Genomic DNA, 17288 nt, shown 5'->3' with positions numbered 1-17288 from the left:
ACATTAGAGTGTCTAGTTTGAGAAACAGACACCTCACATGTCCTCAACTGGCAGCTTCTTTAAATAGTACCCGCAAAACCAGTCTCAACGTCAACAGTGAAGAGGCGACTCCGGGATGCTGGCCTTCTCAGAACAAGAATAGACTGACGAGTTTCAGAAGAAAGTTCTTTGTTTCTGGCCATTTTGAGCCTGTAATCGAACCCACAAACGCTGATGCTCCAGTTACTCCAGTGTATAAAAAAAAAAATGTTCTAAAATGTCTAAAAACAGTTTTTGCTTTGTCATTATTGGGTATTGTGTGTAGGGGGAAAAAACGATTTAATCAATTTTAGAATAAGGCTGTGACGTAACCAAATTTTGAAAAAGTCAAGCTGTCTGAATACTTTCCGAATTAACTGTATATATAAATAATAAAAACAAGACAGTTGTGATGGAAACAGGAAGTTTATATACTCTTGAGTGCAAAGCTGTCATCAAGATGTGCAAAGCTGTCATAAAGAATCTCAAATATCAAATATATTTTGATTTGTTTAACAATTTTTTGGTTAATACATGATTCCATAGGTGTTATTTCATAGTTTAATGTCTTCACTATTATTCTACAATGTAGAAAATAGTAAAAATAAATAAAAACCCTGGAATGAGTAGTTGTGTCCAAACCTTTGACTGGTACTGTATATACAGTTGAAGTCAGAAGTATACATACACTTAGGTTGGAGTCATTAAAACTAGTTTTTCAACCACTCCACAAATTTCTTGTTAACAAACTATAGTTTTGACAAGTCGGTTAGGACATCTACTTTGCTCATGATACAAGTATTTTTTCCAACAATTGTTTACAGACAGATTATTTCACTTATAATTCACTGTATCACAATTCCAGTGGGTCAGAAGTTTACATACACAAAGTTGACTGTGCCTTTCAACAGCTTGGAAAATTCCAGAAAGTGATGTCATGGCTTTAGAAGCTTCTGATAGGCTAATTGACATCATTTGAGTCAATTGGAGGTGTACCTGTGGATGTATTTCAAGGCCTAGCTTCAAACTCAGTGCCTCTTTGCTTGACATCATGGGAAAGTCAAAAGAAATCAGCCAAGACCTCCGAAAAAAAATTGTAGACCTCCACAAGTCTGGTTCATCCTTGGGAGCAATTTCCAAACGCCTGAAGGTACCACGTTCATCTGTACAAACAATAGTACGCAAGTATAAACACCATGGGACCATGCAGCCATCATATCGCTCAGGAAGGAGACGTGCTCTGTCTCCTAGAGATGAACGTACTTTGGTGCGAAAAGTGCAAATCAATCCCTGAACAACAGCAAAAGACCTTGTGAAGATGCTGGAGGAAACAGGTACAAAAGTATCTATATCCACAGTAAAATGAGTCCTATATCGACATAACCTGAAAGGTCGCTCAGCAAGGAAGAAAACACTGCTCCAAAACCACCATAAAAAAGCCAGACTACGGTTTGCAACTGCACATGGGGACAAAGATCGTACATTTTGGAGAAATGTCCTCTGGTCTGATGAAACAAAAATAGACTGTTTGGCCATAATGACCATCGTTATGTTTGGAGGAAAAAGGGGGAGGCTTGCAAGCCGAAGAACCCCATCCCATTCGTGAAGCACGGGGGTGGCAGCATCATGTTGTGGGGGTGCTTTGCTGCAGGAGGGACTAGTGCACTTCACAAAATAGATGGCATCATAAGGTAAGAAATGTATGTGGATATATTGAAGTAACATCTCAAGACATCAGTCAGGAAGTTAAAGCTTGGTCGCAAATGGGCCTTCCAAATGGACAATGACCCCAAGCATACTTCCAAAGTGGCGGCAAAATGGCTTAAGGACAACAAAGTCAAGGTATTGGAATGGCCATCACAAAGCTCTGACTTCAATCCTATAGAAAATTTGTGGGCAGAACTGAATAAGTGTGTGCGAGCAAGGAGGCCTACAAACCTGACTCGGTTACACTGGCTCTGTCAGGAGGAATGGGCCAAAATTCACCCAACTTATTGTGGGAAGCTTGTGGAAGGCTAACCGAAACGTTTGACCCAAGTTAAACAATTTAAATGCAATGCTATCAAATACTAATTGAGTGTATGTAAACTTCTGACCCACTGGGAATGTGATGAAAGAAATAAAAGCTGAAATAAATAATTCTCTCTACTATTATTCTGACATTTCACATTCATAAAATAAAGTGGTGATCCTATCTGACCTAAGACATGGAATTTTTACTAAGATTAATTGTCAGGAATTGTGAAAAACTGAGTTTAGATGTATTTGGCTAAGGTGTATGTAAACTTCCGACTTCAACTGTATATATACATATATTTTTAGATTAATTTATTTAAATTGACTGATTTCCTTATATGAACTGTAACTAAGTAAAATCTTTGAAATTGTTGTATGTTGCATTTATATTTTTGTTCAATGTAATTTAACTTATTTGAATAAAATAGAAAGGCTATTTTTCCCTTTCCTGAGCGAGTGCGCATATGAAGTGGCTATGTTGAGTGTAAAAGTGATCATTTGAAACAGATCCTATACGCTAGATTTAGAGTAATTTGACGACTTTAGTTGTGAATAATACAAACCTTAATGTCTTAGAAATCAAAACATATGGGCTGCATAATGCAACTATATTGATGATTTGAAAAAGTCTAATAAAATACACTTGCGCTCATTTCCTTGCCTCAGGCTGCACATGCTGTTCTCTCATTAAGTGATAACATTGTCATCCATCAGACTATTTTCAATTGAATCTCGCCTTTACTAATATTTGAAATTTGTTTTGATTTAAAATGGCCATCATCAAATAGGTAGGAACAGCGGGCGGGGTAAAAAGACGTCATTCATATGCACTCAAATAGTGCATCACTGGGTCCAAGCTTCCTGCCATCCAGGACCTATTTATATTTATTTTTTCTTAACTCTATTTCTTGAACTGCATTGTTGGTTAAGGGCTTGTAAGTAAGCATTTCACGGTAAGGTGTTGTATTCGGCGCTTTCCTGTGGTTCCTTTTTCAATCATGCCAGGTAGGCTACTCTGGTTTTACAGCGGAGTAATGTGCTTAATATTAGCATCTGAGAAATAAATATAGTAGCAGTAGAAAGCCTCTAGCTCTATTCCGCCCAAACTCTGTATGCCACGGGCTCTCCAACCCAGTTCCTGCAGCTACCCAGTGCTTAGTTTGCGAAACAAAGTTAAATCTGTTCAGGAACATTGATAGTAACATGTTTCACAACCAAACATATTTCATTAAACTGTTGACAGTGTTGTTTTTGAAATGTTTTTCTGCAGTGCGTAATATGCGTTAGTGCAGTTTGGAACGGTTCAAAAGAACTCAGATGTGACAGAGATACTACAGAAAGATTACAGAGAGTGGGGTATGAACTGATGGTTGGTCCTTTTACACGCTGTCGCTTTTAGGTGGAGTGGAGCGGACTATGTTTAGTGTCTAACAGTTGAGGGAACAGAGGAGTAGGACAACGCTTGAGGAAAATTGTGAAATTACAGTAAGAACATAACAACTAGGCTATACCACTGTTGGAAAATGATGCCTACTTACGGAGCTCATCGAAGTGGGTCTCTATGCCGTCTACCCCAGGCACAGAGCAGATGAGTCTGGCCTTCAGGAAAGTGCTCCACTTGTTGACCAGACAGCAGTGCCCACCATCATCATTCTGCAGGGGGGAGACAAACACAAGTGGACCGATCCACAGATTCAAACCAACAGCTGTTTGATACAGACAACTAGCAGCCAACACTAGCTTACAGAGACGTTGAGAGTAGAAACATCAGATCTGTGGGTCAGTCTATCCACCCCATCTGTTGTGGACAGACGCCTGTCTCTACAGAGAGATGGGGAGGGAGGTGAAGCCCAGTGAAAATTATTCACAGCCCAGAAATCCTTGCAAAACATTACGAAACGTGTTCATTATGAAATGTTCAAGTGAAAAATCATAGAATGCTATTTATGCAACAATTTATATTGGAGTAATATGCTACTGAACATCATGCAAAGGTTAGAATATTCCATTGTTTTGTAGCTCCTACACTAAAATTTGATGTACTCTGAAATTGTATCAACGTGTGCACTCTTTCTACCATGTATTGTACGTATACTGTATCTACGACAGTAGTGTTATTTCCAGTGGGCGTCATCAGAGAATCTGTCCTTAATGGCCATGTACTCTTAAAAATCTCCATCCGGCACAGCCAGAAGAGGACTGGCCACCCCTCACAATCTGGTTCCTCTCTGGGTTTCTTCTTAGGTTCCTGCCTTTCTAGGGAGGTTTTCCTAGCCACTGTGCTTCTACATCTGCATTGCTTGCTGTTTGGGGTTTTAGGCTGGGTTTCTGTATAAGCACTTTGTGACATCTGCTGATGTAAAAAGGGCTTTATAAATACATTGATTTGATTTGAGGACAGTGGCTTAGGATCCAGGGACAGACAGGACCAACGTCCCAACGGTCCCATAGGAGACGTGCAGCAAGAGGGGGAAGGTTTGCACACAGCACAGGGTTACCCTCTGACCCCCTCTAAGGGTAAACAACGTTCTGTGTCACTGCAGCCACTGGATACGTACATCATTAGATCAACATTACCCTGAGAGTGTTATGTGTATGTGTGTTTATGTGTATATACTGGAGGCCAAAGGCAAACTCTCCCACTCCAACAGAATATCACAGGGGACAACAAGCATTCCCTTTAGTTTGGTTTTCTTAGACTCCTCATTGGCTGTTGAGGAAGTGGGGGCAGCGATGGTTTAAGGGGATTTTCCATGGAGACCCCTCTACTATGGGGATGTCTCAGTATCAGGAGTGGCAGGGTACTGGGTTTGCAGGCTCAGAGGTCACAATATGAGACAAACCCTCACAATTGCAGTAAGAAAACATTTGCAGATAATGTGGTTGTGTGGCCACTTACCAGACAGATCCTGCCTATCCTGGACTGGGCCATGGGACTCTGGCCCATCTCTGAAGCCTTCTCCCGGAAGAAGAAGTACAGCTTGTCATCATTCTTTTCAGCACTGTCTGGGATGAGGTGTGCCTTGATGAATATGGGATCTGAAAATAGAGAGAAAGAGCGAGAAAGAAAGAGAGAGCAAGAGCGATAGAGATAGATAGAGAGAGAGAGAGAGAGAGAGAGAGAGAGAGAGAGAGAGAGAGAGAGAGAGAGAGAAAGAAAGAAAGAAAGAGAGTCAGTTGAGGCCTCAAGCTGAGTACGTCACTACATTCCAAATCAGTTTTATTAATCTCACTGAATGAGCACAATATGGCATCAACCTCTCTTCTCATGATAGCTCACTGATTAGGGGGCACTGCTGGACAAATCAAGCTGATCCTGTCCTCCCTGCTGCAACAGACACAATCCATATGGGGGCAGACCATGTGGGGGGTGGGATGGGGGAGTACATAGAATAGGTTAGAGATGAGTTCATTAGTCACAGGGATGCAGCTGGAACTGCTGGGTACAGTGAAAATCTTATGCTGCGGGCTCCAACAGCACAGGTCAAAATAAAATAAAAATATGAAAAGAGAAGTGAATGAGACAATTATAAAGATAATAATAATAATAATATATACACATTTACAACTGTAGCAATGATAAATGACCATTGGGTGGTAGGGGCAGGGTAAGAATCTGTTGGGGAATACCCATAAGGGGAGCAGCAGGGGGGAAGTAAGAAGTTAATGATAAAACAGTAATAAAAAAGAATAATATATACATATTTACGTTGTAACAGTGATAAATGTCCATTGGGGGCTGGGGCAGGGTAGGAAGTCTGGGGGCAGGAGGGAGACAGGGGGAGCAGGTAGCTGCCTATTGGCTATTCAGCAGCCTGGGGGTAGAAGCTATTGGCCAGTCTTCAAGTTATTGCCCTGATGCTCCTGTACGGTCCGCGTCTGAGAAGCGGGGAGAACAGGGCATTGCTCGGGTGGCTGAGGTCCCTGATTATCTTCTTGGCCTTCCTGCGACACCTGGTGTTGTAGGTGTCCTGTAGGGCAGGCAGTGTACCCAATGGTGCGTTAGGCAGAGTGTACCACCCTCTGTAGCACCTTGCAGTCCGCGGCTGTGCAGTTGCCATACCAGGCTGTGATGCAGCCCGACAGTATGCTCTCAGTGGTGCTCCTGTAGAACACTGTGAGGGCCCTCTTCAGCATCCTGAGTTTGAAGAGTCGCTGTTGTGCCTTCTTCACGACGTTCCCCGTGTGGGTTGACCATTCCAGCTTCTCAGAGATGTGCACGTTGAGGAACTTGAAGTTTCTGACCGTCTCCCCATTGATGAGGATGGGGGCGTGCCCAGCCTGATTCCACCTGAAGTCCACAATCAGCTCCTGGCACCATGCCGTCAGAATGCCTACGTTCTCCCTGTAGGCCGTCTGGTCATTGTTAGTAATCAGGCCAACTACTGTCATCAGAAAACTTGATGGAGTTGGAACTGTGTGAGGCCATGCAGTCGTGGGTTTATAGGGAGTACAGGAGGGGACTGAGGACGCACAATTGTGGGGCCCCTGTGTAGAGAATCAGTGTCGAGGAGGTGACGTTGCTTACCTTCACCACCTGGTGGTGGCCCATCAGGAAGTCCAGGGCCAAATTGCATAGGGAGGAATTCAGTCCCAGGGCCGTGAGCTTTGTGGTGAGCTAAGAAGGCACTATCATATTGAAGGCTGAGCTGAAGTCTATGAATAGCATCTTCACATATGCATTCCTCTTGTCCAGGTGGGTGAGGAGAGTGTGCAGTGCAATGGCGATTGTGTTGTCTGTGGATCAATCAGGGCGGTAGGTGAATTGTAGAGTGCCAAGTGTGTCGGGGAGGGAGGAGGTAATGTGGCCTTTGACTAGCCTCTCAAAGCACTTCATGATAACGGAGGTGAGTGCTACGGGACGGTAGACTTATATGGGGGGCTGACCATGTGGGGTGTGGGGTGGGGGGGAGGTACATAGACTCATATGGGGGGTAGGCCATGTTGGGGGTGGGATATATGAACCCCTATGGGGAAAGCAGGATGGATAAGGATGTCCTAGTGTGGACCTGGGACTGATGAACAGGACTCAGGTGGGGATGTGGAGTACCTCCTGCTGTGGACTCAGCCCTACTAATCAATGGTGACACTGACCTCCCAAACACACTGACCTCCAAAACACACTGACCTCCAAAACACACTGACCTCCCAAACACACTGACCTCCCAAACACACTGACCTCCAAAACACACTGACCTCCAAAACACACTGACCTCCAAAACACACTGATCTCCAAAACACACTGACCTCCCAAACACACTGACCTCCCAAACACACTGACCTCCCAAACACACTGACCTCCCAAACACACTGACCTCCAAAACACACTGATCTCCAAAACACACTGACCTCCCAAACACACTGACCTCCCAAACACACTGACCTCCAAAACACACTGACCTCCAAAACACACTGACCTCCAAAACACACTGACCTCCAAAACACACTGACGTCCCAAACACACTGACCCCCAAAACACACTGATCTCCAAAACACACTGACTTCCCAAACACACTGACTTCCCAAACACACCGACTTCCCAAACACACCGACTTCCCAAACACACCCACCCACCAGTACACTCTCGTCAAAATAAAACATCTAATCAAATTGGATTTGTCACATGCGCTGAAGGGTGTGACTTTAACGTGAAATGCTTGATTTACGAGCCCTTCCCAACGATGCAGAGATAAAAAAATATATAATAATAATTATACACAAGAAAGGATCTTTATACGGGCGTCCAGTAGCAGATCAATGTGCAGGGGTACGAGGTATTTGAGGCAGGGCAGCCAATATGTTCTTGCCAACTCTTATATAATTAATTGTCATGCCATACATCCCAGACATGAAATGCTACCAGACATGTATGGCATGACAACGAATCATAAAAGACTTGGCTACAGCACAAACGTGACAAAACATTTCCTACTGTATTGATTTGATAGGCATTGTTGACTTTTTAATGGCTGAAACAACTAGAGGCTTGGACCATATAAACAGTATGACATACAGAGGTGCTATGAGACAGAACAGGAATGTAGAGACTGAGGAATCAACTGATACATGATGGAACTATAAAGACAAATGCCATAGAGAGATGATGTCTGTCAGGATGAGACGTGAGACGTTACCATTTAACCATTTGGAGTTGTATTGATCCGTCCTCATGGCAGTCTGTTTCCCTAGAGTACGGAAGATGGACGCGTCTGTCCCCATGAAGTCAATGTAGACCCCAGCGTAGAGCTCCCCATCTGTCAATCAGAGAGAAAGAGATCAATGGAATGTTATAGAAAGTCAATAACCTATCGGTTGACAGGAGGTAAACCATGGGTGATTCGTGACTACCATCCTTTGTTATGACGATATGGCCCTGTTTTCTGTAGGACAATAACACATGGTACCCCTCCCCTCCACATAACCAACAGTAGTGCCAGCTGGTGGCCAGGGTCAGGCAGGACAGCAGGGAGGGAGATCCCAGGGCAGACACTGGGGACCTGGGGCAGGATGTGGGGATGTAGTCATTGGCCCTGGTCTGGTCATGGTAAGCAGTGTGGGGTGGAGGCCTGGGAAATGCCCGCCACCAGTTGCTTGTGGCTGAGTGTGTGAGTGAGCAGGTGCTGCCCCAGTATGGGACCTGTTTAGAGTGTTGACAGATCTCCCCAAAGACAAGACAGTATTTTCCTTCTATAATTCCATCCGATCGAACCCCTTCACACTGGGGTGGGTTGGCAAGGTGACCAAACATGGCAGAAAAACTGGGGTCAAGAGAGGTACATAGAAAGCCCCCGTATAAGAGGAGAATTCCTTGTTTTGCATCTGCGTTGTGTGGTATGACTGGCTGTGTTGTAGGTCAGTTATGTAGCAGCTGAGTTGCTACAGTAAATGGATGCTAGTTAGTTCAGCCCCGGTCAGCTCTAGGTGTGGGATGACATGGGAAGTCACAGAGCGGGGTCATGGGAAGTGTCACACACCCTGGGTGGCTGGGAGGTCAGTGGAGCCATGCCAGAGAGGAAGAGGTCAACTGCTAAGTCTGACCAACTGTCTGCAAGCTGGTGTCAACACCAGACCACCTATTGATATGAGAACTTACATACCGACACATGCTACTCCCTTTATCCCCAAATTACAGTAAATATACTGTGTAGTACTTAGATGAATACTTCTCAATACAGCAATTCACTTTTCAGTATACTTTTATGATTATGAGAATAGTATAACAATGGAATTTTTTACATCATCACGGGGTAACTACAATTGAAGAGAAAACGGTTTTAAAAGAGGCAGAAGTATTTGAATGAACAAGATCTAGTGTGACTTGCCAGTTGTGCATTGATAGATACTGCATTAGGTAATAGCTTCCACAGGGGTTGGACTGACCACAAAGACTCTTTGGGGGGGAAGAGGAATAGAGCTTGACGGGCAAACAACACTTTGTTTCAATAACAGAGACACTCAATTCTTCCAATATTGGAATAAGTGACTTGAGAGAGAAGAGGTGAACAGGCACTTACTGATCAAAGCTGAGACGCTGTTGAGTTTAGGGTCGTAAGGACATTTGCCTTTCCCCGAATCCACTTTGCCTGGCTCTAAACGGAAGATATATTCCTGTAATAGAGAGCAAATCAAATGTTATTTGTCACATGCTTGGTAAAACAACAGGTGTAGACTAATAGTGAATTGCTTACTTACGGGCCCTTCCCAACAATGTAGAGAGAATAATAGAAAAATAATTGAAAGATAATAACACATGGAATAAATAGACAATAAGTAATGATATCTTTATACTATATACACAGGGTACCAGTACCGAGTTGATGATAACTTGGCTATATGCACGGGGTACCAGTACCGAGTCAATGTACAGGGATATGAGGTAATTGAGATAGATAAGTACATATAGGTAGGGATAAAGTGAGGACAGTGCAGAAACAATTAAATATGTAAACAACATCAATTATTATGTTGTTTCCATTGAGAACACAGAGTTGATTCAGGCCTTATTTATGTATTACAAGTGATTTGGTTTTTACATAATGTAATACAGACACAATGAGGATATATAGGGAATGCAGGTTGATGTTTATTGGGATGAGTCTTGTCTTGGAGGCAGAGCTGAGTGATTTTTTCTAGATGGGTGGGTTGCAAAGTCAACATTTGCCATATATGCCCTATAACAAGTATTTGCTTTTTGGTCATAATTTAAGGTTAGGTTTAGGCATAATGTTAGCAGTGTGGTTAAGGTTATGGTTAAGGTTAGGTTTGAAATCAGATTGTATGACTGTGTGGCTATACCAGCTAGTGACTACCCTGCAGAGCTGCCTCCAGTACATGAGTCATCCCAATAAAGGTTGGTACTTGGTGCACAAATATGTGTCCTTGTTTCTAAGCACAGGTCTGTCAAATGCTGTGTTAGTGTGCTGAACCAGACATCTATGTAAACACACACTCACACACATGTATTCGCTTTAAGCAAGGGAGTATGAAGCGTATAAGGCCAGTTATTGGCAAAATGGAGTGCTTGAGCAAAAATAAGGAGAGCGATCCAAAACGAATCCACCATGCTCCTAGTGTTAGAGATGTGGAGGGTGGCTCTGAAGTCCACGAGCCAGGAGGACATTGGCTTTGTGTCAACATTGGCTTTGTGTCAAGTAGCTTACTGTACCCATGAGGATTGGTAATAATAATGCTTATTTAATTTTAGAATATGTGATTAGAAATACATGATGTGATTCCGGCGCGGTAAAGGAAAAACTAAACAGATTGCCTTTCTAAGACAAAAGATCATTCATTTTGCCTATGGAAAACATTCCTTCCACTTAGTTGACAATTACAATTATCACACAACAACAAAAAATGTATTACACATGTCAGGAATACGTATTTGACTACAAGGCAAGTTGGATGAATACAGTTTCCCTGAAAAACAATGAAAGATAGGCAGACTGTTTTAATGTGAAGCTAGGCTGTTAGAGTTGGACAGTGTTCTTATACCCTGGTGTCTATGACTCCACTAGTTGTAGGCACCCTCCCAGAATGGCTCCCAACACTGAAGGCAGTACATTTACAAAGCATTCTTTTGTTTTCCAAGCAATCAGGATCTCTACATTTGTAAGAAATGCATTTATTGCACAATTTTTACAGTATATTTTATAGGGGAATCAGAAGTTAAAATGTATTTTTTATGACTTGTTGTGGTACACATTAGAATGGATCTTGCCATTGTCCTCCACCACATCTTTCTTGCATGACTTTGAATGAGTTGGCTGATATTCATATGCAGCTTACTTCTCAATATTCTAGTTGCCAAGATGATTTGTAAGCCAAGTACAGTCAAATCCCTTATAAAGTAGGCCTTTGGGGTCACAAAAATCAACCCATGGACGTTAATGATTGTAAAGAACAGGACTTGGTTACACTGACCAACTTAATTTATGACTAAGACCTTTCTACTACTGAACTGTGACCATATCACCATAATCTCTATCTTTAACACCCCATTTCTTCCACACCATAATCAGCAGCGTCCATTTTGGATGTCAACAGGCTGTACATGATGACAGGGCCTCTCAGACACCAGATGGGCACCTGACCCAGGTCTCAGACCCCAGCCCCTTGCTACAGTAGCCTCCCCAGGTCCCAGAACCCAGCCCATTGCTTCAGTAGCCTCCCCAGGTCCCAGAACACAGCCCCTTGCTACAGTAGCCTCCCTCGGCCCAGCTCCTTGCTACAGCAGCCTCCCCAGGTCCCAGACCCCAGGACCTTGCTACAGTAGCCTCCCCAGCTCCCAAACGGCAGTCCCTTGATACAGTAACCTCCCCTCCCCAGGTCCCAGAACCCAGCCCCTTGCTACAGCAGCCTCCCCAGGTCCCAGGTCCCAGACCTCAGGACCTTGCTACAGAAGCCTCCCCAGCTCCCAAACGGCAGTCCCTTGATACAGTAACCTCCCCTCAACCAGGTCCCAGAGCCCAGCCGTTGCTACAGTAGTCTCCCCTCGGCCCAGGTCTTAGACCCCGCCCCTTACTACAGTAGCCTCCTCTCAGCCCAGACCACAGCCACTTGCTACAGTGGACTCTCCTCTGCCCAGGTCTTAGACCCCAGCCCCTTACTACAGTAGCCTCCTCTCAGCCCAGACCACAGCCACTTGCTACAGTGGACTCCCCTCTGCCCAGGTCCTAGACCCCAGCCCCTTGCTACAGTAGCCACCCCTCGGCCGTAGGCCCACCTTTGGCTCCACAGGCCCTGCCGTAGTGCTGAAGTCTGCCGCCCGGCTGGTCCTCCCTCTGGACTGGGGCGCCTGCAGGTAGAGAGCCTAAAAAAGAGGACACGTGCCACGCGATTACCACGAGGGTCCCATCGACTGCACCCGAAGGGACAACCCAAAACCAACTGAAACTCTGTGGAAAAATCAACCCAAGAGTTGACCAGAAGGAGAACAGAAAAAGCTCAAAGAAAGACCCATGACCGAAAAACAACCATGACCACAACAGAAGAAATGAGAGTGGACTCTATGACATTTAAAAAAATGTACATTTCAATCATTTGGCAGACACTCTTATCCAGAGCGACTTACAGGAGCAATTAGGGTTACGTGCCTTACTCAAGGGCACAGACAGAATTTTCACCTACTGACCCAACTCTCTTAACAGCTAGACTACTTGCCACCCCATGAGAATCAATGGGAAGAGAACCCAAAAGTAACAAAAATAACTATGTCAAGCGAAGCACGCTAGAGAGAGTTCAGTGACGTAAATAAATCAATATGGGTGAGTTTCAGAATCCGCAGCTATTTAGGTTGCCAAATACATACAGAAAACATCCCATGCCATGCAAATGAAAACATAGACACAAGGTTCAGCAACATAAAAAAGACAAATGAGACAAAAGAGGACCCATTTGGGTGAAAAGCAGAAAAGGAGCTCAAAGTAAAGTGAACTCAGTGAAGACGTGAGGTAATATCTGGAAAACCTCGGGAGCTGTCTGAGGACTCAACATGCATGAGGCCTTTGGAATGACAACTGGGAGAACTTCCAAACAAATGGTTTCTGTTTACAGCTCTAATTTTACCCAATGAAAACCTTTACAGTTCAAGAAATGTAGCTAGTAGGGCCTGGGGGAGAAGATGAATGACAAGGGGATGACTGGCCTGTACATTGAAACCTAAGCATTGCAATGAAGCGTTGAGACTAAACAGGCAGGATAGTAACAGTAAGTGTACACTGGGGACGGCAGCTGCTGCATCTCTGATGGCCGCTGGTCTATGAGGGAGAGAGGGAGGAACAGAGAGAGGAATGGATGGAGGGGGTGAGTTACAAGGCTGATGATGGATGAGAGGCTCCATCGGTAATGATGGCCTTTCAGAGCCTCCCAGACAGGTCAGAACACTACACATAAACAGGTGAGGGGGGAGAGGAGACAGCCGCTAGTAGGAGAAGATAGTACTGGTTGTTTTAGATACACTGTCAACATTCTCTTCCCAGCAGTACTTTAGCTGGCGGTTAGCTTCCTATGGTGGCAGTTAGCTGTCTCTCCAATAGGAGTCACTATAACAGTGTGACACAAACTGCCAGAATAAAGGAGAGTTAACCATCTGTGAAGAGCTCATTATCTATTGTGGCATTTCCAATGAGAATTGACCCCAGTGTTTAACATCAAAAGGCTCAGACTTTTCTGTTTCCGTCTACTTGGGCCGGCACCTGTGTCTCACTGGGCCATGCTCTCACTTAGAGGCAAGACCCTGGGTACTTTTTAGCTTTCATTTACATAACAATGGCTAACTGTGAACTTTAACACCTACTCACAAAGCAACAGTCTTGAATGATGCAGAGGTTGTTGATTCCGCTCGCCACAAGGCTTTAGTGTCACTCATGATGGAAACACAATTACACTATAGAGTTCACATTAACATAAAACACTAGCGGCCCACTAAGTCTCAATGGAAAAGCACCAATATGAGCTTTTCTCTGGGTTCACCAGACCATGGATAGAGCAAATCAATGTGAAAAGGGGAGCAGAAAATGAGAGAACAGACCATGACAAGGACAGACAAGGAGCGGAATGAGATTTTTTGACCCCGGGTTGATTGACAGATCTGACTCTGAAAGAGGGGAGTACAGGAGTGTGACCTTGTCTCTGGTTACCTGGGACCTGCGTCCGCGGTCCACGTAGGTGCAGATGGGGTTGTATGCCCCTGTTCCACACACGTACAGGTGGGTTCGGTTCCACGGCTCGATCAGACGGATGAAGTTCCCACATTCCCCCTGACGGAGACAAAATAAAACGCTGTCAGTAGGATACATGGATAATCATTACATTTTCAGAAAGATAAACACATTCTGCTCTGGACTCCTTTCAGCCTTCTGAGGAAAACAAAAGGTCCAATTGATGATTAATAACCTTCAGCTAACCACCTCAAACTACCTCCATTACATTTATGTATTCCACTTGTGCCTATGGAAAACATTCCTTTCACTTAGTTGACAATGTAATTATCACACGCCTAAAAAATATTATTACACACGTCAGGAATACGTATTTGACTACAAGGCAAGTTGGATGAATACAGTTTCCCTGAAAAACAAGGAAAGATAGGCAGACTGTTTTAATCTGAAGGTACACACACACACGCACGTTGAATAGGATAAGGCAGCGGCCCATGATGTCTCCTTCCAGCTGTCTGGAAACCCCGTCCCCCTGCCTTAACACCAGCCTGTCCCCCTGCCTTAACCCCACCAAGTCCCCCAGCCTTAATGCCAGCCAGTGCCCATGGCTTAACCCCACCCAGTCCCCCAGCCTTAACCCCAGCCAGTGCCCCTGCCTTAACGCTAGCCAGTCCCCATGCCTTAACCCCAGCCAGTCCCAATGCCTCAACCACACCCAGCCCTCCTGTCTTAACCCAAGCCTGTCCCCATGCCTTAACCCCAGCCAGTACCCTTGCCTTAACACCAGCCAGGCCTCCATGCTGGCCGCAGTGATACAGGGCCAGGCCTCCATGCTGGCCACAGTGATACAGGACCAGGCCTCCATGCTGACCACAGTGATACAGCAGGACCAGGCCTCCATGCTGGCCACAGTGATACAGGACCAGGCCTCCAGGGCCAGGTCTCCATGCTGACTACAGTGATACAGGGCCAGGCCTCCATGCTGGCCACAGTGATACAGGACCAGGCCTCCATGCTGACCACAGTGATACAGCAGGACCAGGCCTCCATGCTGGCCACAGTGATACAGGGCCAGGTCTCCATGCTGATCACAGTGATACAGGACCAGGCCTCCAGGGCCAGGTCATCATGCTGATCACAGTGATACAGGGCCAGGCTTCCAGGGCCAGATCTCCTTGCAGATCACAGTGATACAGGGCCAGTGTGTGTGTGTGTGTGTGTGTGTGTGTGTGTGTGTGTGGGTATGTGTATTCACTGCAAAGTTGTGCTCCCCCACAGGGAGTTCAGTGTGCATGATTGCCTTTGACCTCTTGCCTGAAATGACATCCCCTTTGAATTGCTTTTGAAATGTCATAATCTGTCATTACATAAAGAGGGGGTTTGCCAAGATGTCTACAGCCAATTTCCTCTCTTATTATTACCGTGTTGGAATTCCAGCACGCACACACACACACACACACACACACACACACACACACACACACACACACACACACACACACACACACACACACACACACACACACACACACACACACACACACACACACACACACACACACACACAGGGGCCCGTACTACGTAGCCAGAGGTGGTGAGCTGTGCGGGTCAGCGAGCGTATCTAAATGAACATTCCAGTTGGATAAACAGAAGCCTGCTCTCTGAAAACTAGCAGGGGAGCATGGTTATTATCCATACCCCATCCTGCATGCCACTGCCCAAATACACCCTTAGGGCTGTGTGTGGGGGTGTTGACATGTGTGAACAAATCAAAAGAGAAATCAGAGGATCAGACCTTGATATGAATTTAAATGGTGCTCTCAGGTCCACAGGGGGCTGTGGTGTGTGTGTGAGTGTATGTGCAGGATTTAACCCTCTGAAACAGATGTGGTAAAACAGGAGCTCTAGCCTCCAGCTACAGTCCTCCTCACCCTAACAGATCATGATTCAAAGGGATAAGGGGAGGGAATGATGGAATATGGCTGCATAATGTAAACTGTTGCGGATTATTCCATGTTTAAAGGCCAACTAACTATCACAGTGGCAAAGTGCCTCTCCAAAATGGCCGCCAAGTCACCTGGCAAGTCACCTGACGGCTATTGAAGGAGTGATTACTGGGGTAGCGGTAAATGTGAAAGTGGACTAACTGAAGGAGAAGATTCCCGGTGTTTGTGAGGCTCGTCATTTGGTGCGACGCAGACAGGATGGCGTGAGTGGTGAAACAGAATAGTTATTGTCTGTTCTTTTGAGTTTTGATGTTGAGTCTTTGCCATACAAACTGATGTTAGGATATTTCCGTTAACCCGTACCAGCTTTTGTGCCTAATCCATTACGTTGTTAAAGGTGTCAAGCTTATGCGCAAGTGGCAGCAGTGTGAACGAGGGAGGATCCTAGGTGTGAGAAGTGTGCAGAAGGGCATGAGACAAAGGAAAGTGTAGCATTGGGGAAAGAAGCGGTATGTTGTAATTGTAGGGGTGCCCATGGGGCTGGGATCAGAAATGTCCAGTGAGAGAGAGGCAGGTTGAGGTTACCAGGGTTAAGAAGTGCAGAGGGTGTCGTATACTGAGGCAGTGAAGAAAGTAGAGGAAGATGGGTCAAGGGGGAGGGATCCTGAGAGGATTCGTGTGAGTAGTAGATCTGGGATAGGCCAATGAGTGACATACTGTGTATTCAGTAAGATTGGCTTTTTAGCGTTCATAGCAATTGTACTGCAGGGATGGAACGTACATCGCAGAAAATAGAGGTTGCGGTGGCAGCTGCAGAGAAGTATTCGGGTGTACGAGCTATGACGTCAGACGAGTTACAGGGTGTGTTGAGTAGTGGTGTCCCGTCCCCCAGGCTGTTGGCCTGAGGTAGGATCAGGTAGGTTTAAATAGAGGAATAGGGTGGTGGGTTTTTAATCCGTGTAGGGTGAGATGGCAGGGAATGTATTTATTATTATACATGTTTTTATCACGCAAAGTATAATGGATTTATACCCCAGTCTAGTTGGTGGCGGCAACGCACAATGTATTGGATGCCAAACAACAGCCCTCAGATGAAGAACCAGCCGAATGCGTCATTGACCAAAAGTGAGTTATTATCTGATGCTTT

At 45.1% G+C, this 17288-nt stretch overlaps 1 protein-coding gene across 4 annotated transcripts in view; it reads right to left on the bottom strand.

Annotated features, from left to right (window-relative positions):
* The window catches only part of LOC115207461 (semaphorin-3F-like), a 119834-nt gene that overhangs the window by 19866 nt on the left and 82680 nt on the right, over positions 1 to 17288 (bottom strand). For 2 of the 4 annotated variants that reach the window (XM_029774540.1, XM_029774542.1), the window contains exons 5-10: positions 14175 to 14294; positions 12260 to 12346; positions 9549 to 9642; positions 8169 to 8288; positions 4934 to 5073; positions 3573 to 3687 (exon numbers count right to left, since the gene is read on the bottom strand). In XM_029774540.1, coding sequence (XP_029630400.1) covers positions 3573 to 3687; positions 4934 to 5073; positions 8169 to 8288; positions 9549 to 9642; positions 12260 to 12346; positions 14175 to 14294 — 676 coding nt within the window. The remainder of the gene's footprint in view (positions 1 to 3572; positions 3688 to 4933; positions 5074 to 8168; positions 8289 to 9548; positions 9643 to 12259; positions 12347 to 14174; positions 14295 to 17288) is intronic. The other 2 variants (XM_029774543.1, XM_029774544.1) reach the window with 1 other exon arrangement.

The sequence above is a fragment of the Salmo trutta genome, chromosome 14 (genome assembly GCF_901001165.1).
Source record: "Salmo trutta chromosome 14, fSalTru1.1, whole genome shotgun sequence".
In the NCBI taxonomy this organism is placed as follows: domain Eukaryota; kingdom Metazoa; phylum Chordata; class Actinopteri; order Salmoniformes; family Salmonidae; genus Salmo; species Salmo trutta.
Note: the sequence above shows the minus strand (reverse complement) of the source record. Positions and strands in the feature narration are given on the sequence as shown.